Here is a 26,631-nt window from a genome sequence, read left to right as displayed (position 1 = left end):
TGTTAGATGCCATAATAAAAAGAACCTCTCAGACAGGATGTTTTACAGGGCCTCGGGGCCACAAAGGAAACGGTCCCCGTTGCTGCCTTTAGGGCAAGGATGGCAGGGTTAGTTCCCAGGGGAAAAGCCCGGGAATAGATAAAGGTCTCGACAGAGAGTGCTGCAGTACTCTGACATCTCCTTGCAGCGGTGGAACTCTGTGCCAGGGGCGTAGCCTTCCCGGTGCTTGATCAATCCGTTCACCTAAAGAGAGAGAAGGTGACGTAAGGCAAAACCCCCAAACAAACCCTGAGAGGTTTAACAGTATTTGTAAAACATTTCTATCTCTGTTCAGATGTAGTTGAATTTCAGTAATTACGAAAAGATTTTTATTTATCTCAGTCCTAAAGTCATCCTGTTAGAATCATAGAGTTGGAAGGGACCAGCAGGGTCATCTAGTCCAACCCCCTGCACAATGCAGGAAATTCCAAACTACCTCCCCCCCACACACCCCAGTGACCAGAAGATGGCCAAGATGCCCTCCCTCTCATGATCTGCATAAAGTCATAGAATCAGCATTGCTGCCAGATGGCCTTCTAGCCTCTTCTTAAAAACCTCCAGGGAAGGAGCGCTTACCACCTCCCGAGGAAGCCTGTTCCACTGAGGAACCAGTCTAACTGTTAGAAAGTTCTTCCTAATGTTTAGAAAGAAACTGTTTTGATTTAATTTTGACCCATTGTTTCTTGTCGGACCTTCTGGGGCAACAGAAAACAACTCAGCACCATCCTCTGTATGGCAGCCCTTCAAGTAATTGAAGATGGTTATCATATCACCTCTCAGTCTTCTCGTCTTCAGGCTAAACATAACCAGCAACCTTTCCTCAACCTGTTAGATGTATGAAGCACAAAGCTTGTTTTAGAAATCTATACCTAAGAAGATGCTGAAGAGCAAACTTGTATTTCATTTTTGTGGTTCTTCCAGCAGTGGTGTGTGTGTGTGTGCGCACACACACACAAAAGAGGCTCCGCTGAAAGGGAAGCATTCAGAGCTCTCAAAACGCCAACCCACTCACCTTCACGAGCATGTCCGCTACATGCATATTCCGTGAATCCTCAGCAAACACAGAGGTGAGTGCCTCGATATACCAGGAGCCACGTTTGGTATTCCGCATGGCAGCCGTGCCTGCAAGCAAATGAACAAAGGTCAACCTTCGGTTCGGCTTGGTTCGCAGGTGGTATACTTCTGCGTTGTTTGCCGCTCTTATCCCAGATACCTTTCAAACAGGCATAGCCGCAGATCATATCAGAGCACGTGGGAAGGCGGAGCTTGGGGTTTTCCTCCATCTTAGCATCACTTTCTTCACAACCTGGGGAGTCAGCGCGCTCGCTCCCGTCTATTTGGTCCACTCCCCGGTCTGTCTCATCTAATATGGGGGAACAAAAAGGCAGAAACACAAACCTATGCAGCTCTGTTCGTCATCTTTAATATATCAGTATTCAAATAATTCTTGTTACTGCTAGGCCAAGACCCAGACAGTTCCACTCTTCTGGCAACAATGATGTATTTTTTACCGAGGATAGAACCTTCAGAGCCACTGGTCTACATTGTATGCCGGGGAGATTAACTGTCCAATGGATCCCAGAAGCACTTACTGCTACTACTGCAAATGGGATTAAGAGCCTTACATTCGTCACATGAAAAGCAAGCCATGAGTACGCCAGGATCTGTCTCCTGAGATGTCTACAGGCTCCCATGCAGACTGGCAGAGGAAGCCGGAAGGAGAGGAGCAGGGAAAATTAGCTGCTGAGCAGCAATTATATATGCAATGATAAACCTTCCAGCTTTTTCTCTCCTGTGCACGTGTGAAATGTTAGTCAAAAATTGAAAATGTGCAAGAAAGATAAAAATTAGAAGAGGGCAGGGCTGTCAGGATGGTGCCGAGTTGTTTTCTGTTGCTCCAGAAGGTCGGACCAGAACCAACGGGTTGAAATTAAATCAAAAGAGTTTCTGTCTAGAAATCAGGAAGAATTTTCTAAAAGTTAGAGCGGTTCCTCGGTGGAACAGGCTTCCTCGGGAGGTAGTAAGCTCTCCTTCCCTGGAGGTTTTTAAGCAGAGGGTAGATGGCCATCTGACAGCAATGCTGACTGTATAACCTTAGGCAGATCATGAGAGGGAGGGCACCTTGGCCATCTTCTGGGCATGGAATAGGTGGTCACTGGGGGTGTGGGGGGGAGGTAGTTTGGAATTTCCTGCATTGTGCAGGGGGTTGGACTAGATGACCCTGGTGGTCCCTTCCAACTCTATGATTCTAAGTACCGATACCTACAGAAATGTTATTTTGGAAGGTGTTACATACACAGACAGCTTCCCTGATTAATCTAAGTACTTCGGGTGACCACAGAAGACTTTGGAATTTATACCACAGTGTGAAAAATAAAGGTTCCAGCCACAATGGAATGGGATGCTACAATCAAAATACTACAAGGATGACAAACAAGCTCAGGAATAGTCACTGAAAGAGAATATGATATCCTTATTGGCCAGGTACAGTCTAGAAGCAAGGGCACCAGTGGCAAGTGAAGCAAATATGAGAGCGAAGTGTGAAGAAAAAGAGTTTTATAAATCATGAACACTGTGCCGCTCGCTCCATTAAAATCACCGTTCTCCTCACCCTGTACAAAAAAAATCCAAAAGACTTCTAATATACAGCAACATGCAGTTTAAAGGCATTGGGGTAAATAGAACAAGAAAAACCTAGGTCGCAGCACTTTCCTGTTGCTAAGGCACATATGAAATACTTGAGAAACGACTGTAGAATACTCTTAAAAATACCAAACATCCAACTAACAAAGAGAAAGCAGATACAAAGATCAACAAGGAACACAGCATAACAGACATTGTTTCTCCAGAAAAGTAAATCGCCATAACCAGTAAGACCCACCCTCACTGGCCCCTCTCAGGCTGTGATGCTACCAAGTTCAAGCCATCACGAATTAACACATCCACTTCAAGAAGGGAAGATCTGATTCAAGACTCTCAAGTCATGCAGCAGATACCCAAGATTCAAACTCCTGCTGGCACACGAGGAAGCCTAAGCTGAGAGCGATGCAGTAGAAATATACTCTTGAGGAGCTACTAAGAAATTATGCACTGGATATCCTGTTCCTTGTGGATGAAGTAACTGAAGAAGCTGACAGCGCAAAAGGAGCTTAATTTTTATCCGGAAAGCCTGTCTTCTTGATCTGCCTCTTGCCGTGGGGTTGTTGAGGATTGTTGGACTCCAAAGCTGTTTCACGGCCACTGAAAGCTCGAAAAAGCCTTTTACAGGCTTTTTTCTTTTTAAACGGGGCTTTTCACTGCCGTTCTCGCTGCCGGCGTAGAGGGCTGAAACGGGATAGGGAGATACCTACAGGCAGCTCCACCACCACCACCACCCCGGCACGCCCCGGGAACGCCAGCACGCCCCTCCCCCAAATGTCAGCGCGGGCCTTCCACGGGCGCTGCCACAGCAGCGCCCGAAGACTGACATCTGGGCCTCCCTGCCAGCAGAGGGTCTATGCTGGACGGCGTTCAGTAATGCCGGCGCAGGGAGCCCAAACGCCAGCGCAGCCCCTTCCTGGCTGTTAGTCTGCTAGTAGTGAACTTGCCCAACTAAACTGCCAACTGTTACCTTTTGCTTTGCAGTAAGTTAAAGTCAACAACTTCCTTCAAGGTCAAAAACTCTGTTTCGTCTCAAGGAGACAAGCTTATCCCTCGGAGCTGATGTAAAGCTCATCTCAATAGCCCTCTCTCCTGAACCTATCGATTTAAAGCAATTCTGCTTGAGGCTGACGAAAAACTTTGCAGGCATACCCCCCTCCCCCCGGGATTTCTCTCCTCTGAGAGGATTTCCACAGGAGGCAGAAAAGATGCTTTTGCCAGGTGCTGACTTGCTCAAGATTTTGTAAATTTGCCAAAGTTAATAATGGATGCCATTGTAAATTGTTCCCTTGATAGAAATCTGTTTTTTCACTGCCCAGGTTAAGACTGGAAAAGAATCGCTGAGGTAGGAAAAAGGAACCTGGGACACTTCCAGGTACAGGAAGAAATGGCTTCTCTCTCATTATGCTTTGTGATCAGTTTATGTCTTCTTCTACAGATTTCCCTCTAAAATACCTGGCTTTGGCCTATGCAATCCATATACACACTCCAAGCATGCTTTCTGAAATTGACTCTAGGGAAAGAAAGTGTATTTTCTAGAGCATACAGGAATGAAGAAACACACAAGCAGTTGCAAGAGCTATCAGTTTTACCTGGATCACCCAGGTGGGCTGACACAGATTCTACACATACAGCTGAAGGTGTTGTTGAAGCCCTGGATCAAATCGACCTTACAACTGCCTTCACTTCACTCATCTAGTGGTGGAGAAAAAAGGATGGCACAAGCTTTCCACTGGCACAAAAGAAAGGCATTGTGATTTCACATGATCCCCCCCTTTCACTGCATCCTCCTGCACCCAGTAGCTTTTTGTCTATGGAGTCTCACTATCCCAGCCATGCCTTTGAGGAGGCAGCAGCGGGCTGCAGTGGGAAGGGGAAACCAAGGGAAGATCCACCACGAGTTCCTTCTGCCTGTGCAGCAATAGGACCCAACTCATAGCCTTTCTGAAATACCATATAAATTGGCAGTGAAAGTTATAATCCATCTATGTTTCCTTCCACTTTTCATACCCCCTTCTATCACTGGGTTAATTTTCTCAAAAAAAAGATGACGCTAAATATTAAATATTAGTGGAGGAGGGAACATTTTAATGCCCAACAAATCTTGCCAAATTATCTAGATGTACCAACAGAGCCACATTCTTATCTGAACAAAGAAAGTTGGAATCTCAGAACCCTCAACTTTCTCAATGGAATTTCCCTTTCAAGTAGTTCACAACACTTCTGTTTTACAGATTAATTTCCAGAAGAAGCACTGCTGACCCTCAAGCTGTGGTTTAATTCATAAGAACATAAGAATGGCCATGCTGGATCAGACCAAGGCCCATCAAGCCCAGCAGTCTGGTCACACAGTGGCCAATTCATTCCCCGAGGTCCGGCAAAGATAAGAAAATATCACAGTTCAGACTACAAGAGTAAGAAAGAGAGCAGTTCTAGCACGCAGATAAAATCTCTGGACGCTGGACTGTGATTAGTGTGGTTAAGGCAACCTACACCACACAAGCATGACAACGGGAATTGCTACACAGGGTCTCCCCTGCTCCTTCCCCATGGTGCTGCAGGGTCTGTGATTCACTGACCACATGCCATGCAGAGCGAGAAGCACTTACAGAGAGAGGTAGTGGCAACAGCAAGGCAGGGAGGTGAATGTGGGCTCCGCTTACACCTGAGAGAAGCAAAGAGGAGAGTTGAGAGCAAGCTGCGCAGGAAGGGGAATGGTTTGAGACCCACCCTCGTACATCCCTCGTCTGGTCACTTACCTCCCCGGCACGCTTGAATGAAAAACATTTTGGGCTTGTTCTGAAGTCCGGGGCAGTTTGCGTTATCGAAGAGCCTGAAAATCTCCTGCAACTGCGAAAAAGAAAAGGCGGTTAACAACATTCAGCATAACAGCAACCTGGAGTGCTGTGTGCAGTTCTGGAGGCCTCACTCAAAAAGGATGTGGACAGAATCGAGTGGGTGCAGAGGTGAGTGGCAAGGATGATCAGGGGCCTGGAGACCAAGCCCTAGGAGGAAAGGCTGAGGGAGTTGGGAATGTTCAGTCTGGAGAAGAGGTTGAGGGGGGGGCATGATTGCTCTCTTGAAGTATTTGAAGGGCTGTCACTTAGAGGAGGGCAGGGCACTGTTCCTGTTGGCAGCAGAGGGTAGGACACGCAATAATGGGTTTAAATTGCCGGATGGATATTAGGAAAAAAGTTTTTACAGTAAGAGTTGTTCGACAGTGGAATCAGCTACCTAGGGAGGTGGTGAGCTCCCCTTCACTGGCAGTCTTCAAGCAGAGGCTGGACAAGTACTTGCCAGAAATGCTCTAGGCTGATCCTATACTGAGCAGGGGGTTGGACTAGATGGCCTGTATGGCCCCTTCCAACTCTATGATATGATATTGACCCAGTCTTTCCTATACATTTTGTCCCCCAATTTAGCCTCAATTCTACTTCAGGCCAGGTTCTGGCACAACTATATTAGCCAATGGTTGCCAGTTTCATCATCCCCACGTGACTACACTTGTAAACTAAGGAGGAAATCCACATATGGTACGGTACCTGAAGCAGCTTGCCATCCACTCCATAGACTCCGCCCTCTCTGCCATGCGAGAGAAGTGACACTATGCAAGAATCAACACCTCTGTGAGATGGATTCTTTGAAAATTTTTCCAATTCTTCCTGCATTTCCTGAAGAGAATTAAAATCAGTAATTCCATGAACTGCACATAACTAGCTAACTAGAGAATGTAAGCCTCTGACATAATTAGCAAAGTTACATATGCTGCAATCACAAACCTAATGGGGGGAGATTAGAGCAAGGGTCCTCAATGTGGCGACCATGGAACCCGCTGACACCTTTCCTGGTGATCTTAAAGAGTTCCTCGGGGGTTGCAAAACAGAATTATTCCACCAGGCCTACAACTGAGGGCAGCCTTAAGTTGTACATCGGTGCTGGCCTCCCCATCCCTCCACCACCTTGTTTGTTTGTGGGGTTCAACTGCTTGACTGAGTCTTCAGTGGCTATTGCCACCATTATCATCTGAATGAGTGCCATCTTGGTATATTTATATTTATTTTATGACTATGGCTGTTTTAAACTGGAAGTTTTATGGTGTTATATTGTTTCAAAGTGTTGTCACCCGCTCTGAGCTCGGCCTGGCCAGAACGAGGGCGGGCTATAAATTTAAATAAATAAATGATAAAGGCAGTAAAATGCTGCAAATTATCGACTTTGCAAAGCATGTGCTTACAGAAGATCCTTTGCATGCTTACTCAGAAGCAAGAACTACTGAGTGCTATGGGTCTTATTGCCAAATTAAGTGCACACAGGCTTGCAACCATAGACTGATCATCATATGCACACTTATCAGTGGGTAAGCTCACTGAATTCAATAAGGATTACTTCTGAGTTAACACAGGATGTGCTCCAATCGATACAGAAATGGAGTGGAAATACTGTCCTGCTGGTCGGCTCAGACCTTTCCCAAGCAGAAATTAGTGCATCTAACTCTATTGAAGCCGTGATCTGGAGGGCCCAGGCTAACCTGATCTCATCAGATCGCAAAAGCTAAGCAGGGTCGGTTCTGGTTAGTACTTGGATGGGAAACTACCAAGGAATATCATAGGGTTTCTATGCAGAGGAAGGCAATGGCAAACCACCTCTGTTAGTCTCTTGCCTCGAAAACCCTACTGGGTTGTCATAACTTGCCTGCGACTTCACGGCACTTCGCACACACACACACAATTCTATTGAAATCAACCGGCTTAAAGGTTGCCTAATTCATATGGGATCAGGGTTTAGCCTTACAGTAGCCCAGGGGCACCAGGACTGAAAGCCATACTCACTGCTGGTGTGTAGGCATGGGCTCTTGTGGGGAAATTATTTCCAACCCCCCCCCCAAACCACACACACACACACACTTTAAAATGTGCTATCTAGACAGTGATGATAATGCCACATGGAAATGCAATCAGTACAAACAAATGTCTGCTTAAGCATTCACTAACATTTTCATGACAGAAGCTGTCAGTTCCCATTTCCCCTGAAACCTGGTGATTCTCAAAAAAAAGCTCTTGATACGATGCAGACGTCAAGCTTTTTCTATTCTCCAGACTCACCTGTGCAGTCTGATCGTGCCGCACAAACACCCGGTACCCAAGGTATTCAAAGAGCTTCTGCAGGGCAGCATGGTCCACGTCTCCGCCAGAACGGAATTCTAGATCCTTCTCACCGTTGAAATGCACATTGCTAAGTATGAGTGCCAAGCCTCTTGGACGCGATATCAATCTGTATGCCTGCGGAACACAGAATCTGATTAACCCCGTTTCCTGGAACGTATGAAAGTATTAAAGCCACACGATGCTAACAGAATTCTCTACTATCAGCCAGATGCATCTAGGCAGTTTTAGACTAATGCTAAAGATACAGGTGCCAAAGGGGCTGAAGGCTACGAAAATTCCCAACAGTAAAGACTGGACACTAGTGCTTAAGAAACGTTACTTTTGTTTCCATCCATATCCAAGATTGCTACTCAGAAATGTGATCCTGGTTCTAAAATATTGTTAATCTGCTGGCTACAAACTGGAAATTATTTTCTGTCCCTGAATATGCCACAGTAAAAACAGCTGTGCCCAAGAATACATGGGTGTGATGCTGAAATCAACTGACTGCAAAGGAGCTAAGAATATCACACTTAAGGCCTGGACTAAGAGTCAAAGAGAGTTCCTAGGGGTATGTCATCATAACAAGGCCTTGAAGGGAAGGGAATAACACGGGGACATCAAAATAGACTGGTCAAAACACCTGCCTCCATTGTTTAGTATAAATTTTAAGAGTTGTGTTGATGCTCACATTTTCTCTGTTACAAATATTTTCCAGTAAATATTTACTACCTGGATTGGCACTTCTTCACTATTGCCATTACCATTCTGCTGACCTCAGCCCTGGTCTACAACCAGCCTACCCATGACGCGAAACTCAAGGTCACGAGAATTATTCTGGGGGAGTATTTGCAGATAAAAGGAGTGATGTTGAGCAGGACTGGATTTTAATCAGGTAATAAAATGGCCAGGTAGTTCAACCATGGAAAGTTGTAGTTTTGGAACACAAGAAAGGTCCTGAGAGAAATCACTTAACCAGGGGCAGTCAGATCTGCAATTATTATTTTCAGTGCTTCAAGCCAATCAAGATACTTTTAGGCACAATATCCTGTTGCCTGGCCTCAGAAAGGACCTCTGCGGATCTCAGCCCATAACAGAGGAAGGCTACTACAGAGATGTCCTAACCTTTTCTCCCTATTGCTTTCTTATTTGGAAAGTCTTTCATACATGCCTCCTCTCTGCCTCAAGCCTTGCCCCCCTACTTCTCCTTTAAACCTATCCAGGAGATTGCTCCTGGTTTCCCAGGTAAACCAAAGTGTCTGTTATTCTCTAACATATAACAAGAGCTGCTGCCCTTCATCCTTCTGACTCATGCTCATCCCTGGATTTGCCAGTATAGCTTGAGGATCTAAGCCAACGGTGTCAAATATAAGGCCCGTGGGCTGGATCCAGACCCTTGAGAGCTCTTATCTGGCCCACGAGCCAGTCAGCCACCCCTCCCCCACTCTCGATCTGGGCTGGCGAGGCATGGCCCGGCCCAACCGAGTGATATTTATGACATATCTGGCCCTCGTTACAATTGGGTTCGACACCCCTGATCTAAGCTCACTGGCTGCCCCATAGTCCCTAGTCCACATGGTCTCTTCTCTTGACCTCCCCCTTTGATCTGTTTCCCAAACCGCTGCCTGGACTCCTGTTTGGCTCCTCACCAAGCAATCCCTCCTGGAATTTCAAACCTCTGAATTTTTTAGGTCATGGTCCACCTGGAACAGATACCTTAATGCTATAAGCCACCCCCAGACATCCCTTTGCAGAAAAGGATAGGTATCACTTCCTGCGCTCTCCTCGCTGTCCCTTCTCTCTCTTCCCTCCTCTTCATCCCTCCATTCTCTGTAATACATGCTGTATGGAAGGGGTGTCGAACTCATTTGTTACGAGGGCAGGATATGACATAAATGTCACTTGGTTGGGCTGGGCCACGTGTACCATAAAATTTAATGCCAAGTACCAGAGATACAAACTTTACAGAAGACACAGGCAAAGCCAATTAATGATATTATATTTTACTTTATTTTTTACTTAAAATACAAACTTGCTTAAAAGAATAACACTCTTATTTTATTTAAGCCTTTGATAATTGACACTGTGGGACACTGTGGGGCTGCCTTGGCTGTGAGCACGCAGTGGGCTCTCCACCCCAGATTGGGAATGGCTGCTGCCTTGGTTGGCTCGCAGGCCCGATAAGAGCTCTCAAGGGGCCGGATCTGGCCTGCGGGCCTTAAGTTTAAGTTTAACACCCCTGCTGTATGGTGCTGGTAAATACTGTGTGGATACTGGGATAAGGTACAGGTATCAATGGGCTCCTTAGAAGTTTGGTACCATAACATACATGAATATTACTTTGACTGCAAGCTTGTATGCTGGTTGTTCTCAGTTAACTTTTTCTGATAGTCGGCTAAACCCCTGCCTTTGTTTTTCCCACCAAGCTTGCACTGGAGTCCTATCACTTTGTCTCTGATTCTCAAGTCCAAAAAATTACCCCATCTAACTGAATAATAAAACCTGTTATGAAAGGAGCCAAGGACTGCAAAGGAGAGGCTTCTCTCCTAAGCTTGGCTATTTTTGTGACTCTGAGTTCAGTTTGCGGAAGCAGGCCCATTCATGCAGGACACGGGTCTAATGGACACGAGTGATATCCTATGGACTTCCCTAAGCTACCTGGCATGCCCTAAGAGGCATACAGGACCAGAGTTAACACAAGAAGCAGGGCACTGCTGTGAAACAGGGAACAAAAGGGAAGGTTCCTTGGAATCCATCTTGTGGCACTCTGGAGCTGACAGGCAGGGACGGGCTAATCTGCATTTCCCCAGTCCTCATGACAGCTGAGAATCCTAAGAACAAGAGAAGACAGTCTCCTTAACATAGGTAATAAAGCTCTCCTAGCAGCCACCTAGATGCTGATAGCAAGCCTCTTAATCACATCAGCAATCAAGACTCCATTCAGAGAACTCGGACTTGTTCTTTTATGTATCTAGATGTCCAGCTAACCCCATCAAGTTACAAAACAGGTAAAAGCCAATCCCCTCTGAGTCATCTCCTCCTTCCTGGGAAACCTCTCCCAAAACATCCTCACTCATCTGGAAATCTATAACAAAATACTTAATGGTACTTAATCAGAAGAACCTAGGTAATGTTCCTATCTGTTTCTACCTCCAGTTCTTTCATACTCAAACATCTAAACTAATCAATCAGTAATCAAGCCTTTGTCCCTGGCATTGTTTGGTTTCCAGTGAAGTCATGGGGTATAAGTATCTCCCCGCTCATCGTGGCAAAGTGTGAGCATTTTTTCTTGGATCCAAAAACGCAGCACCCCGTACTTGCATGTGCAGTTCTTCTTGCTTTCCTTTGAGTAGTGCTGGTTGCTTCTTGCCTCTACCGCAGCTGTCACCTTGGACATCGCCCCTCAGAACGATAACTATATTCCCCCCCCACAATCTCATATCCTTATTCCACCCCCTCGTTCCTTTTATTTCCTAGTTCTTGAATGTGTCGGGTCCTGCGTGATTTGCTTTGTGTGTGTGTGCGCGTGCAACTAAAATTATTTTAATAAAATCCTTCAAAATCATACAAGGCATCTTTATTGAGAATATTTCCACTGGGATGCTCATCCTCGTAAAAATAGGTATCCAGAATCCCGTACGCCAGCCTCTTGCAAAGCTTTTTTGTCTCCATTGCTAATTCCCCAAATTAAAAGGAGAACCCTCTAATTGGCATCACACCACTACAGATCACACTTGGAAACATTGCTTAGCTCACTGGAGAAACTCTCTTTGTGGAGTATCCATACAAGCTTCCCAGTTGTTTAGAGATAAAGACAAGCTCTCGGCTTCTATGACTTCAATTACTCACCAGATGCTGGTGAGTGTGGTAGAATTCTGGTGTGCACGGCTTCACTTCAGGATAGTGGGGACCATCTCCATCATCCAAGGAATACTCCATTGGTTCTTTGGAGGAGGAGGAAAATAATCAGCAGGCAAGAAGACGATGTTTTAGCAACAAAGCAAAAAGGTCCTATACAGCTCAGTAATCTGAGGGAATAATTCATTTACACCCTTGGGTCTCCTAGATACTACACCAACACTCTTAATCATTACACTATACTGGTTCTCCTATAATGAAAAAAAAATCCTTACACTTAATACATCTAGGTTAATCTTGAGTATTAAAGCATTTTGGAGCACACAATCATGACTTTACATTTGCATTAATTTACCTTGGTGGCTTAGTAAAACATTTTGGGCAGAAATTGTTTCTAATTAATGGGAACTGTTAAGCGCTCAGAAGTGTCTAAAGGTTTTATCCAAAGTTAGATATTGCCTATATGCTCAGTCTACCTTCAAAGGGCCTATGCAGCCATTTCCTTTGTGGCTTCCACAAACCACCCTGGCTATTCCCAAGTGCATGCTCCAGGAAGCAAATTTAACACAGGAATTCTTGCTACTGCTGCTGGCAGCTGTCTCTGTAATCTTGCAGCCTGGTTGGGGGGGGGGGGGGAATGTCTTTAAAACCAAAGATGTTCCTGATGCCCACTAACCATGAGCATTTTACAAAATTAAAAGTGGCCAGCTCAAAAACATATCAAGCAAAATCAGCTCTCCATGTCAGAACAAAGTCTGGCAATCTCCAAAAGTAGGATACAGTTATATATTTCCGAAAAAGAAAACTTCCTTTCCTGAAAGGACATTTGGAGAGAGCAAGAGCAGAATAGATGTGGCAGCAGTTTGGATTGTGCAAGTCTTTTCACACCAACTTCCTAGTTTTAGTCCTTCAAAACGTTGCTCAGAGCTTAACATTTTTTTCCAGTTTAATCCCTGCCTGAAGGCAAACAACCCCTTTCCGAACACTGAGCACAAATGTTTGAACTTTTATCTAACCAGAGGCAGAACAGGAAACAGGTACACTTTCTCCTTCACAACAGAAGAGCCGCTTTTTATTTTTTTGAACATCGATTGTGTGTCAAACAGGGTACGTTTATATTTCAAATGTTTATGTTTGAAATATGGCACGTCTAAATAATAATTATTTTTTAAACCACAACAACTGAAAAAAAGTAAAATTCCATTGTAAACGTACCATTATTTAAACGTGGTCTTTTCTGCAAGGTTCCGGATTCAGGGACAGGAAAATACAAACTTTCCTCACAGCCATAATTCAACTGTAAGAGACAAACAGATCCACAAAATCATCAAACAAGAACTCTTCCAGATGGCTTTAACCAGCTGTACCATTGTAAAACATGACTGCAGATTCACGCAGAGAGAAGTTGATCCCGCTACTTAGCTTTGGGGCAGCCTACATACAAAAATACACTGATCAGCCACCACAGATTTTACCAGAAAGCATGGAAAATATCTAAATGATATAAAAGAGCTGGGACACCACATCAATCTCAGAACCACCACCCTCTGCGGAATATTAATTCCAAGCCAGGGGTATGAGTGCGTGTACACACTAGGTAGTATCTCTCCTGAATTGTAACTTTTACACAATACTTCATTCTAAGTTTATTGAGCCCCTCATACTGAGAATGGGACCCGACATGGGAAAGAGAAAAGATCGAAAAGCTCCTACAAGGAGATAATCCTTCAATCACCACTCAGGTAGCAAACTTTTGTACGGCAGCAATGAAAACTAGTTCCCATAGAGTAGTCTCTTAGTCCAAATGGCAGATGTAACTTGGATGTTATTTTTTTTTAAGTGATTTAAGACTCGGACTGTAAACCTTTGTCTGTAAGACTATTTTAGTCCATGTATTTTGTTTTATCTGGCCAAGGGCTGTAAATAAACTATCTATCTATCACTAGGTAGTATCTATGTGGATTCCCCCTCCCCCCCAAATTGATACTCATCATATAAGATAGTTTCAGAGGGTAGTCATATTGGTCTGCAGTAGAACAGTTAGATTTCTGTCCAGTAGCATCTTAAGAGTCCAACACGAGTTCCAGGGTATAAGCTTTTGAGAGCCAAAGCTCCCTTCGTCAGTCATGAGCAGGAATTGGCGCAGAGCTTTTTCCCCCGGCCAGATTTAACGTCGTGCCATCTGCAATTTTGGAAGGAAGATTTTTGGGGGGGGGACCTCTCAGGGAGACTTTGTCACGGTCTCTGACATAATTATGGTATTTTGTGTACATGTGCAGAATTAATTCCATGTAGAGCTTGAACACAGCATATAAAATTGAACCACAAAACTGCAGAGGTTTGTGTAATGAAAAGCCTGTGTAATGCAAATGTCTTTAAAATAAGCTGACTGAATCCTTTCAGGAAATAACTATTTTACCCTGGTCTTATCCTTAAAGGGAAAAGAACAGAGTTACCCTTTACCATCTACTAAGATGTATCTGGAATTTCCCTTCCTGACTCATCTGCCAGCTGTCAGCTGCTCATATTTCAAGAGCAGAAAAATCCTGCTATCTTATAGCCTCATATCTCAAGAGCAGAAAAATCTTTACTTTTTGTAAATCTTGCTAAAGGCTATATTTTCTACTAACCAGCTGGTTACAAATTGCAGTGTAAGCAATAATTATTTTTTATGCTTTGTATAGTTATATATTGTGTTATAGATTTCTAAATGGTCTCATTTAATGTGAATTGTAATAACAATGAGAATGATATGAAAATTGAGTATATGGTGTGATCATGGGGCTCAGAAATGATTGTTTATACTTTAAGCAAAATTGACTGAAAGGAAAGGAAGCCCATATATGATCATGGGGAACTGAACAGCTGCAACTAAGACATTACTGCACTGCTCATGTTATCTGAAAGAGGGAATAAAAGGTATCCCTCGATGGATAAAAATGTTGTCTGAAAGTGGGAATAAAAATCCCCCTTCACTCTTAATGAGTCTAAAACAGTATAAATACAGCCACAGTAAGCCCAGAGAATCAGAACCTTCCAAAAGGCTCTCAAGAAACGGCTGAAAAGTATGTATGGCTTAAATACATTACTCTAGACTTTGTGAATTAGATACTTTGAACTGAATCAGAATAATTTGACTGTTATATTTTAGAAGTTGGATTTTGAAACTGAGTAGTATGTAAGACTTGCTTGCTTTTACTTCATACATTGTAAATACATACATTGTACTTTGACAAGAGTTTTTATAGAAGTGTTAAAGACTTGATAATCTGCATTTATACATATTTTACTAGAAGTATATCAATAAAGACTTGCTTTTTAAAAGTAAGTAAAGTTGTTGAATCCTGCTTACTCGATGATTGGCTGAATAAGATAACTTCACTTCTCAGTAAGTGATACATTCTAAGAGCCTATCATCTGAACAGCACGACCCGCTTCAGTAACAACTGCCTTTAATCAATTGTACATGTCTTATTCCACTGTAGATTTTATGCAGAAATTAGCAGCAAATTTTTAGGCCCTATTTTGACAAAAAAAGTCAATCTCCTGATTTTCTTAATGATGTTCTTTTTTTTTTTACTGAATAATCACTCTCCTGTTACATTGGAGAAAGTGGCACAATTTCTGAGATTTGCTGTGAATGTTCACCAGCAAGTTAGTTAGAGGGCTTTTACTAATTTTAGCACCCTTTTATCTATGTTCTAACTTTGTCAGAAATACTCAACTACAACAATTCTATGTTATTATTTAGACACCCCGATTTTATGCCAATAAAGGAGATTGTACTGTTGTATTGTTGTTGAGTAGAAATGGAGATCTCTGAATCCTTTTACTCGAGTCAGAAGGCCCGAGTCTCTTTACTCTCAGAAAGCTTGAAACATACAGCAAGACATGCAAAAAGCTTCGGCCAGCATTTTAACAATCAAAAATCAACCCATGTTCTGAAATAGGGACAGTCACGAGAGGATAGTATGAGATCACCACATTCCAGATGTGCTCCATCTTCATTTTTAATTTGGTCTTTCCTTACCCTTTCAGTTCCATTGATCTGTCTGGGGATGTTGCTCTGAAGCATTTTCTCCAAGTGCTGCTGTTTGGTTTCTCGTAAAGCTTCACAGAAGGCTGAGAAGGCGTCGGGACCTCTCTTAGGTAGCAAGTTTAGAAATTCTACATTTTGGCTAAAACTCCCATCCTTGGCCTGAGTCCATGCAGGAAACATAAAAATACAAGACAAAAGGGGGAGATACCATCATCACATCTACTACTCTCACCAGTCCTAGCCTGCAAAAACAGCGACTTCAAATCCTAGAATGCTCTCCGTTTTGACTCTCGCTCTGTATTCCCTATCACCCATCTTTCAGCCCACTTAGAACAGTTGATTTTTATAACCTGATTTTCTCTACCTTTAATGAGTCTCAAACCGGCTCACGATCGCCTTCCCTTCCTCTACCCACAAAAGTCTGAGAATATGTATAGTTTGACAGGAAAAACTAATAACACAAAAAGGTAAAAGGTAAAGGTCCCCTGTGCAAGCACCGGGTCATTCCTGACGCATGGGGTGACGTTGCATCCTGACGTTTACAAGGCAGACTTTTGTTTACGGTTGGTCTGCCAGTGCCTTCCCCAGTCATCTTCCCTTTACTCCCAGCAAGCTGGGTACTCATTTTACCGACATCGGAAAGATGGAAAGCTAAGTCAACCTTGAGCCGGCTACCTGAAACCAACTTCCATCGGGATCGAATTCAGGTCGTGAGCAGAGCTTGGACTGCAGTACTGCAGCTTACCACTCTGCACCACGGGGTTCCTCAAATAACACGAAGCATCCTAAAAAAAACCCCTGAATGATTGTCAGTGAGACTGTGATTGTATCATGCTCCCGCAAACATTAATGCCAATACTAAAAGTAGCATGCCCTCCATATAACAACAGAACACAATTTTACTTGCTACATCTTTTTAAAATTAAGTATAGAATTTTTTTTGCTGTTGAAACAATCAGCCTCATAGCTTGCTAGTTGCAGAAGTTATCCTGATTTCTAGACTTTTACATTATTGCAATGTGTGGTTACATCTGCATTGTTCAGTAGCACAAGAGACCCCCTAAGGATGGAAAGAAAACTATGGAATTAAAAACTTCAGTAGCAGCCCTCTGACTCAACAGGAACAGGACTGTATGAAACAAACATTTGTCTTGAAAAGTGAAATTCTGTGAGCTACTGGGACTTGAGGGAAAAAAGGTGTGTTAGAGCAATAATTCTGATTACTTATGTCAACATGAAAGCTGTTTCAGAGCTGAAACCTTTAACCTGCCAAACAACTAACTTGTACTCATTTTCCTTGCTTTGCTAACCCTTTCCAGATTTGCAAACATATCCATAAGTTACCAGTCCACAATTTAATTAGTTTGATATTAACTTGTCTTCATTAGGCACTTGGAGCACATTGGCATCTGACAAGAGAGAACCAGCACAGCAATCTGGTGTAGAGTCATTCCAGTTTAAGAACATTGGTTTCTATGGACTTAGACTGGAGTAACTCTGCATTTATAATTGCGCTGCAACTCTTCTCCAGTGTGCTGGATGCAATTCTTAGTTGACACACAGGCAACAAAATAAGTGGCTCGTTATATCCAACATATTGCAAAAAAAAAAAAGACCCCACAGCACCACTTTACACTCAAGAATATTTTTGTGTGTTAGTGAAATGTACAATAACGTTAGATCAATTCCAGTTACTGACAAGACTGAGTGTACCTGTATAATCTCCACCATTTCCACAGTGATAACATCTTTTTCTATGAGATGTTCCAACAGTTCCTTCAGTACTAGCTGTTTTGCTAGAGACACACGATTCCTTTTCAGGGCCTCTTGGTGACACTTCTGCATGCCACAGGCACCCAGCATTCTAGATATTAAGAACGAAGCAAATCCTAGTCACTTCACTCAGTGTGGAAGACAGAGAGGCATACGTTTAGAAAGCAGAACCTTGTAAGCACACTTATGCAGAAGTAACTGTCTTCTCCTGAAAATCAGTGGGGCTAGCTTCCAAGTGTTGAAGATCTGCAATCCGACAGCTGAGGCAAAGATATTTGTACTAAAGGCATCTCCAAACAGTAGACTAATGGAATTAATATTCCAATTAACTATGTCAAATGAAGAGAGTGGAACGAAATGCCAATTATGGATTCTCAAGATCAGAAAGTTTTGTCTATCTAGAACAGTGGTTCCCAAAGTGGGCAGTACCACCCCTGGGAGGGCAGGGGGATTACCTAGGGAGGTACTAAGAAGCAAGGGGGCAGCAGGGAGGTGCTAGAGGTGGGCCCCTTCAGCTGTGTTGTTAGATAGGGTAGGGGGCGCTGGGGTTGAGTCTGTTGAACCAAGGGGGCGGTGGCCCGAAAAGTTTGGGAAACAATGATCTAGAAGATAGGTATACCAAGAAATTCTGGATGGGAATGTGGAGAACATCTGAAGATACTGTCTAGTTTCAACAACAAGCAACTTTTCATACAGGAAATATAACTTACTTTTAGTGATCCCTTTCACTCTGAGGGCAGGCTGCACATTCTTTCCTCTCTTCCTAATTACAGCTTTGCATCACTCATATCCAGCAAAGACAGCAGTCACTTTTGCTAAAAGGAGGGGAAATAAAAACCAAGAGCATTCCTGAGTTAACAAGCCAAAACCAGATACTGACTGCCAACGGAAGCTCGAAATTCACATTCAAGGTTTTTTTTAAAGATATTTAAATGACAGAATGTAAAGCAACAGATTACTGGGACTGACATACTTCGGCGATCCTTGTGTTCCATCACTGAAAGCTGTAATAATTCTCCAACAGAGGACATAATCACAATCTAAACTGCTTTGGAACCCCACTGGGGGAAAAGGCAGTGTACAAATGAAGTTAACAAAATAAGACCACCCGTTCTTGTAGGTGAATCTTGGTATCTTGATTTTACTCCCACCATTCAAGCAGGCTATGGCACGGCAGCGTTATAACCTGCTAATCTCAGGGCTGGAAGATAACTTCACGTTCTAGTTGAATGAACCTACGACTATTTCAACAAGACTATGCTCCATCCAACCCTCAAGAAACCTGGGAAACGAACCACAACAATGTGTCCAATAATTCCATACAAAGCCATCTAGAGAGCGGCAAATCCGAGGCAAAAAATTCCTATGTATAAATACCAAAAAAAGATTGCTTGTCTTTAAGGATGCCACAAACCTCCTGCAAAAGGTCTTTAAGGCACCACAAGACGTCCAACTTGTTTGTTTCTATTTCACACTGAAGAACTGTCAACACTTTGAGATGGGGTGGCATGAAGGCAGAGATCTTCTACTCTCACCATGACACAAAAAAAACAGTGCATGCTTGCCAGCTCCTCAGGCGCTGATGCAGAGGCCTGAGGAACTCGAAAGCTTGCACAAGTGGCTTGTGCATCACTGTGGCGGGCCCTCATTAAAGCAATTACAGATCTGGTTCCTCGTTCCGGGTTTTGCACATGTAAACACAGCTGTCAACAACTCCTTCTTCCCCTCACCATCGGCCTAGGCCCGTGTTGGCGAACCTATGGCACGCGTGTCACAGCAGGCATGCCGAGCCCTCTCTGTAGGCACGCGAGGACCCATTGCGTCTGCCTAGGACTGTGCCGTGTTGCCGTGGTGAGGGCGGTGCTCCTGCTCCCCAAGCCTGTGCTGGCGCCCTCCCTCTCCTTGTACCCGGGGCAAGCCCCTCCCTCTCGCTCAGCTGAGCTGTGGCCTCAGCTCAGCGGTTTGTCGGGGCGTCCCGCCCGTCTTTAGTTTGGACCAGAAGGCTGTGGCCAAGCACCTTGCCATGCCCCACCAGTCTTCAGTTTGTCTGGGGCCCCGCCCGTCTAAAAAAGCATTTAGAAAATTCTACATTTGCAGACAATCCTACAAGCCATCAGGAAATCTACAAGGAATTTTCTAGCATTGTAGCAGATGCACAAGTGAATTTCAGTAACAGATTTTTACAGTTCCATAAGATGGAGACAACCCTGGGTTTTCTTACTTCTCCAGATAAAGCTACATTTGAAGAACTTGATCTTTCCTGCCTACACTGGTTAGATTTAGAAAATCTGGAAATGGAGCTAATAGAATTTCAAGAAAGCTCTATCTGGAAAAATAAATTCTAAGACCTGCGTGAAACACTTGAGTAGAAGGGATGCCAAAGGACAGCACAATTGTTCTGAAAATGAAATCCTTAAAGTGTGGAATTCTTTGCCAAATAATTTTAAGTCAATGAAAGCACTTGGGGTTGCTTTCCTTACTTTGTTTGGATCATCTTATGCTTGTGAACAGCTGTTTTCAGCTTTGAATTATTTCAAATCTGACACCAGAAACAGGCTAACAGATGACCTGAGTGCTGCATGTGTTGCTCTCAAACTTACAAAGTATGAGCCAAGGGTAGACAAATTATCAGCATGCACGCAACAGCAAAAATCACATTAATTGTTCAAAAAATTTGAGGATGTCCTCAAAGATGTCACAAAAATGGTGAATTACATCATGGCTCGTGCTCTGAATTGTCGACAGTTTCAAGAACTTCTTGAGGAGGTTCAGGCACAGTATAATTGTTTACTTATGTACAATAATGTCCGGTGGCTGAGCAGAGGATGAGTCCTGGAGAGATGCATGCCAAATGCAAACTTTTACCTTTCAATAAAAAGTTGTCTGTATCATTGAAAGCTGTTATTGTGTTTTTCTTTTAACGCAAAATATGTGAATGTATGAGTTGTTTTTTCTAAACTAAAACCTCAGTATTCAGGTTAAATTGCCGTATTGGCACTTGGCGATAAATAAGTGGGTTTTGGGTTGCAGTTTGGGCACTCGGTCTCTAAAAGGTTCGCCATCACTGGCCTAGGCTGTGCTTTTCCTTACAGCCACAGGCGCTACATCTCAACGGGATGTTTAAAAAAACTGGGAAAGACATCTGTGGGGTCTGAGAACAATGGGAAGGAGCCATACCGAGGGGCTTTATTCTAGCAGGCTCCAGCCAAAGCCCTTGCTTGAAAGGTGAATTAAAACGTCAGAGATACACAGAAATATCATAAACAAGAACATTCACAGTAAAACGAATGGCAGATATTTGATTTTTTGAAAGGTACTTTTAAAACCATGGGATGCACTTTCATGCAAAATGCTACCCCTAGAAGGCCCACCCCCAAATATCCTGGTTGGCCACCGTGTGAACAGACTGCTGGACTTTGGTCTGATCCAGCATGGCTTTTCTTATGTTCTTATAATAATGGTATTAATATATTAGATGCTGTGAAACACAAGCAGGATAATGCAGCTGCAGTTGTCTTGCTTGTGGGCTTCCTAGCGGCACCTGGTTGGCCGCTGTGTGAACAGACGGCTGAACTTGATGGGCCTGGGTCTGATCTTGCATGGCTTTTCTTATGCTCTTATTATAATTATATTATATATAATTATATTAGGTGCTGTGGAACACAGGCAGGATAATGCTGCTGCAGCCGTCTTATTTGTGGGCTTCCTAGAGGCACCTGGTTGGCTGCTGTGTGAACAGACTGCTGGACTTGCTGGGCCTTGGTCAGATCCAGCAGGGCTTTTCTTATGTTATTATAATTTTATATAATTATATTAGGTGCCATGGAATGCAGGCAGGATAATGCTGCTGCAGTCATCTTGTTTGTGGGCTTCCTAGAGGCCCCTGGTTGGCCACTGTGTGAACAGACTGCTGGACTCAATGGGCCTTGGTCTGATTCAGCATCACCTTTCTTATGTGCTTATTATATGTAATTGTATTAGGAGCTGTGGAGCACAGGCAGGACGGTGATGCTGCAGCAGTCGTTTGTGGGCTTCCAAGAGGCACCTGGATGGCCACTGCGTGAACAGACTGCTGGATTCAATGAGCCTTGGGCTGGTCCATTATGGCCTTTCTTATGTTCTTATGAAAGCCTGCACAAATGGCTTGTGCATCACCGTGGCGGGCCCTCATTAAAGCGATTACACGGACCTAGTTCCTTGTTCCGGGTTTTGCACGGGTAAATGCAGCTGTTGATAACTCCTTCCTCTCACCACCGGCAGCCCTCACCCGATCCTGGGGCAGGGAGTTCCACCATTTAACTACGCGTCGTGTGAAGAAACGCTTCCCTTTTATCTATTTTGAATCTCTCACCCTCCAGCTTCAGCAGACGACCCCGCGTTCTGGTATTATGGGAGAGGGAAGAAGCTGGAGGGAGGGCGTGCATATGGGAGTTTGGGGAGGGCGATGAGCTGAGCGCAGAAAGGGCCCTGAGAGGAACCCGCGCTCTTCCCCTCTCCTTCCTTGAGGGCCCGCTCGGTCCCCCCCACCCCCATTCCGGGCCTGCAAGAGGCCGTTATGAGCTTCTCCCTCCCGGCCCGGCCCGGCCCCTTAGCCCCCAGGTGCGCCGGAGTCCCGTCGGCTCCCTTCCCGGCCCAAGCAAGCGTCACTCACCCGCACCTCCACCTGTTTCCCCCCCGCGAAGGTAGGCCCTGAGGGCGGGGCGCGGCTGCGCGCGCTCGTTTCCCGCCTAAATTCCTCCTCCCATCCGGAGGGGGAGGGGGGAAGGCGGCAAAACGAACACATCTGAAAAGGGAAAGGAGGCGTGGCCGGCCCGCCGCGCGCCTGCGCAAAATGGCCGCGCCAGCCCAGAGAGGCCCAACCAACCGTCTCCGCGAGCGCGTGCTTTCAAAACAACGACACGGGGAAGCTTGGCCCGGGATGCTTTCGGCGCATGCGTGCTTGCTGCGGCGCGGGGGAGGGGGCGTTCCTATACGCTTGCGGCGAGAGTCGGAGAGGCCCCAACCAATCGGCTCCCGCGAGCGCGTGCTTTCAAAACAACGACACGGGGAAGCTTAGCCCGGATGCTTTCAGCGCATGCGTGCTTGCTGCGGCGCGCGCGCGCGCTGCGGGGGCGTTTCCCTACGCCTGCAGCGCGGCGCGAGCCAGAGAGGCCCCAACCAACCGTCTCCGCGATGGGCGCATGCGTGCTTGCTGCGGCGCGCGCACACTGAGGGGGGGCGTTCCTATACGCCTGCAGCGCTGCGCGAGCCGGAGAGGCCCCGACCAATCGGCTCCGCGAGCGCGCGCTTTCAAAACAACGACACGGGGGAAGCTGCCCCGGATGTTTTCGGCGCATGCGTGCAGGCCTGCGGCGGCGGTAGAGGGAGGTGTTCCTATACATCTGCAGTGCGGGGCTCGGTTTTAACCCTTTCCACGGCGCGGGGAGACTTTTCTTCCGCTGTTTACGTAGCCGCCACGCAAAGCTCCTTTGGGAGGCGGCGTGGTGTAGTGGGTTAAGAGCGGTGGTTTGGAGCGGTGGACTCTGATCTGGAGAACCGGGTTCGATTCCCCACTCCTCCACGTGAGCAGCGGAGGCTAATGTGGTGAACTGCATTTGTTTCCCCGTTCCTACACATGAAGCCAGCTGGGTGACCTTGGGCTAGTCACTGCTCTCTCAGCCCCACCTGCCTCGCAGGGTGTCTGTTGCGGGGAGGGGAAAGGAAGGCGATTGTAAGCTGGTTTGATTCTGCCTTGAGTGGTAGAGAAAGTCGGCATAGAAAAAGCAACTCTTCTCTGGTTTCTTCTCCTTGGGTTCTGCTAGAGCTGTAAATTATGGCTTTGAAGGGGGGAAGCCCGTTCACTCTGGATGGGAAGAAGGCAAACATTCTTGCAAAGGTGGCTGCAGAGGTGACCCTTAGCTGAAGAGGCTGCCCTTCTCTGGTCATCCTGGCTTCTTTCCTCTGAAGTTTGCTAACTCTTCCAGGGGTAGCATTTTGCATGGAATTGCTTTCAAAAATCAAATATCTTCAATTAGTTTTGCGGTGCATGTTCTTGTTTATGATACTTCTGTGTGTTTCTGACATTTTAAGTCGTCTGCTTCCAAGCAAGGGCTTTGACTGGAGCCTACTACAGCAGACCAAGGTTGCATTTAATGAGTCTTGATGAAGAGCTCCCCCCGCCCCACCTAGACGTGGTCTGCAAATAGGATTTTCAGGTCCCTCTTTGCTACCAGCGGGAAAAGAAAATAACTTTACACATGGACATGTCTGGAAAAAACAACAGCAGATATGAACACTTACCTTGAGAACTAATAGTGATATGGTTGATGGACTTGTTACGTATGGGGACTGTACCCTCTGACCTCGAGATTTTGTATGATGACTGATCTAGTATGTGGTGTTTGTATTGCATGTATGTGGGAGATTTTGTGTGTATAATATTGAGTTATTTCACGTTTAGCATTATAGTTGTAAGAGCACATAGCGTAGGAATATAATTAAATGTGCAACCCTGACATAAAAACCTGGTAAAGATTATAATTGTTTTTGTTATAATACAAGCCCTGGAGGTTGGCAACCCCAGAATTTCAGTCTAGAGAAGCCCTTGAGATTGGCAAACGCTCTTTCCTCCAGGCCATTCCTGGAGGGTGGCAACAGAATTTTTTTTCTCCAGGAGGTTGGGTACTGAGGTTTTTTCCTCCTTAGGTTTGTCCAGGAGGGCAGTAACAACAAAACTTGCAACTTAGATTTTGCAACTTGATTTACACTGTAATAGGTTGTTTTTGCTACAACACTATCATTCTAACAACCTAGGTTCTCCTTTTTGAAGTGACTACCTGGAGGTTGGCAACCTTATCTGCAAACCTTGAGGAGTATTCATACCTCTGAGGGGCATTTACAATTTTAGACTATTGATTGGCAGTGTATGAAACAAGCTGATGGACAGCTCACCTCTTTCATGTTCTTAGGAAGTCCATTGCTCCTGCTTGCAGTAGCTTCTGACAGCCAGCAGAGGAGAACTGCTTACCCTATACTGGATAAAATCCTAAATCATAGTTTTTCCCCTAAGCCCCTTACAAAAAAATGGCACACTGCAAACAGGAACCAAACATAACATTTAAGGTATTGGCTGGAGGATATCTGAGCAGAGTTTCATTGAATGTATGCGTAACATCTCTGTGTTGTATGCATACTGCATAATCTTGTATACATGAGACTCCTTTGGAGTGCTGTTTTCATATCTAGTTTCTTGCTGGTGGTTTGGGAAGCGTTCAGTGAAAATGCTGGGTATTTCATGGGCAGCGGTGAATTAAAGGTTAAGAACTGTTGCACTAGCATTCTTTTCCCTACAACAGCCAGGAAGATGCTTCCAGGAAACCCACAAGCAGGGTGTGAAGGTTGCACCCCCACACACAACTGGTCTTACAGAAATACCTAATAATTTGTGTGGCTTGATGTAAATTCTTAACTCAGATTGTGGGTCTTGCCACATGGTCAGTTGCTCACACAATCTAGATGACAAAAATATATCCTGAAAATCTACCAGTCTCTGAAGAAACTGTAAGTGCAATCCTAACCAGAGTCCCCCCCCTTTTAAATCCGTTGAAATAAATGGGCTTAGAAGGGTGCATTTAGGATTGCATGTATAAACCACACATTAATACAATGTGTAGTGATGTAAATGTGTAGTGATGTATACATCTGACTATCTTTGTTCCTCTTGCACTGCTTATGAGAACGCCGAAGAGAAGCTTTTGGCCAATGCAGGCTATAAACTGATGGAAGGAAGAGCCACTTATTGGCAGCACAGAATTTGAAATAGGTAAATGTAGTCCCCTGGGCAACCACCAGGTCATTACTGACCTGTGGGGTGACATCACATCCCGACAGTGGTAAGCTGCAGTATTGCAATCCAAGCTTTGCTCACGACCTGAGTTCAGTCTCGAGGGAAGTCGGTTTCAGGTAGGTTGGCTCAGCCTTCTATCCTTCCGAGGTCGGTAAAATGAGGACCCAGCTTGCTGGGGGTAAAGGGAAGATGACTGGGGAAGGCACTGGCAAACCACCCTGTAAACAAAGTCTGCCTAGTAAACGTCGGGATGTGACGTCACCCCATGGGTCAGGAATGACCCGGTGCTTGCACAGGGGGACTACCTTTACCTTTAGAATATGAAATGCTGCTAAGCCAAGTGCCAGGGCTGACGTCATGAGTGAAACGACCGATTAAGCAAACCAGGTGCTCTTGTAGAGGGGGGTTTCTGACAGCCCCTTCTTGGTCCGGGTAGGCTGCCTGAAGCTTTTATCAGGATCTTCCCTACTGAGCCAGTAAGGTATCTGTTGATGGGTGGCAAGGTAAGAGGAGATAAGCTTTATCAGCACAGAGCAGTCAGAAATGGTGGCTTTAAGTTCCCCTTGAAGCTTATCACGTAACCAGTTCTCATGAGATAAGAAAGCCATTGCTAATTTTTTTATTATTCATCAACGGTGTTGTGAAATTTGAATACAAATAAAAGAACAGCTTCTACAGCCTTCATAATCCCATTGTCAACATGATGATTAATTATGTGAATCCTCCACAAGGTGAACTTTAAAAGTCACTGTTGGTTGCAGGTTGACGAAGGTGACCTCAGGCCAACTTACCTCCCAATGGCAGGTGTCTTGCTCACTTGGTGAGGGGGAGGCTCCACCTGGCCAAGGGGATCACGAATTAGGGGGTTACCGCATTATGTATTCCCAGCAATGTATTAAGAGTGTGAAAATGTTATAAAAAACATCGCTTTTGGGTTTTTGGATGCCACGGCTAAAAAATGGTTGGAAGACGTCTTCACAGCTAAAGGAGCCAAACAAAGTGCGAACAGTATTTTTTATAACATTTTCAAACTCTTAATACATTGCTGGGAATACATAGAAAGTGCTAACAGTATTTTTTATAACGTTTTCAAACTCTTAATACATCGCTGGGAATACATAATGCGGTAACCCCCTAAGTTTTGTGAAACCAACACCTCAATCTTGTTTGAACGGGGAAACAAAAAATTAGGTTATGTTTTGGGAAGACAAATTAGCAGAATATGTAGTGATGACTAAGCTGACAAATTATGTGAACACAAGACCCAGCGAAGAGTTCAAAGGAAACGGGAAATTCTAAAACGCGTATGTTGT

The 26,631-nt window shown here is 44.7% G+C and overlaps 1 protein-coding gene across 1 annotated transcript; it reads right to left on the bottom strand.

The window, feature by feature from the left end:
• Positions 1-106: 106 nt before the first annotated feature.
• CASP2 (caspase 2) lies at positions 107-18,304 on the bottom strand. Its single transcript, XM_056848039.1, has 12 exons — positions 18,204-18,304; positions 17,434-17,584; positions 15,712-15,879; positions 13,274-13,285; positions 12,897-12,978; positions 11,673-11,767; positions 7,782-7,958; positions 6,222-6,350; positions 5,439-5,529; positions 1,253-1,402; positions 1,052-1,161; positions 107-243 (listed from the first exon to the last, which is right to left on the bottom strand). The coding sequence occupies exons 2-12, from the start codon at positions 17,581-17,583 to the stop codon at positions 109-111; spliced, it is 1,299 nt and encodes a 432-aa protein (XP_056704017.1). The 5' UTR covers position 17,584; positions 18,204-18,304; the 3' UTR covers positions 107-108.
• Positions 18,305-26,631: the final 8,327 nt, after the last annotated feature.

The sequence above is a fragment of the Euleptes europaea genome, chromosome 4 (assembly GCF_029931775.1).
Source record: "Euleptes europaea isolate rEulEur1 chromosome 4, rEulEur1.hap1, whole genome shotgun sequence".
NCBI classification, from domain to species: Eukaryota; Metazoa; Chordata; class Lepidosauria; order Squamata; family Sphaerodactylidae; genus Euleptes; species Euleptes europaea.
Note: the sequence above shows the minus strand (reverse complement) of the source record. Positions and strands in the feature narration are given on the sequence as shown.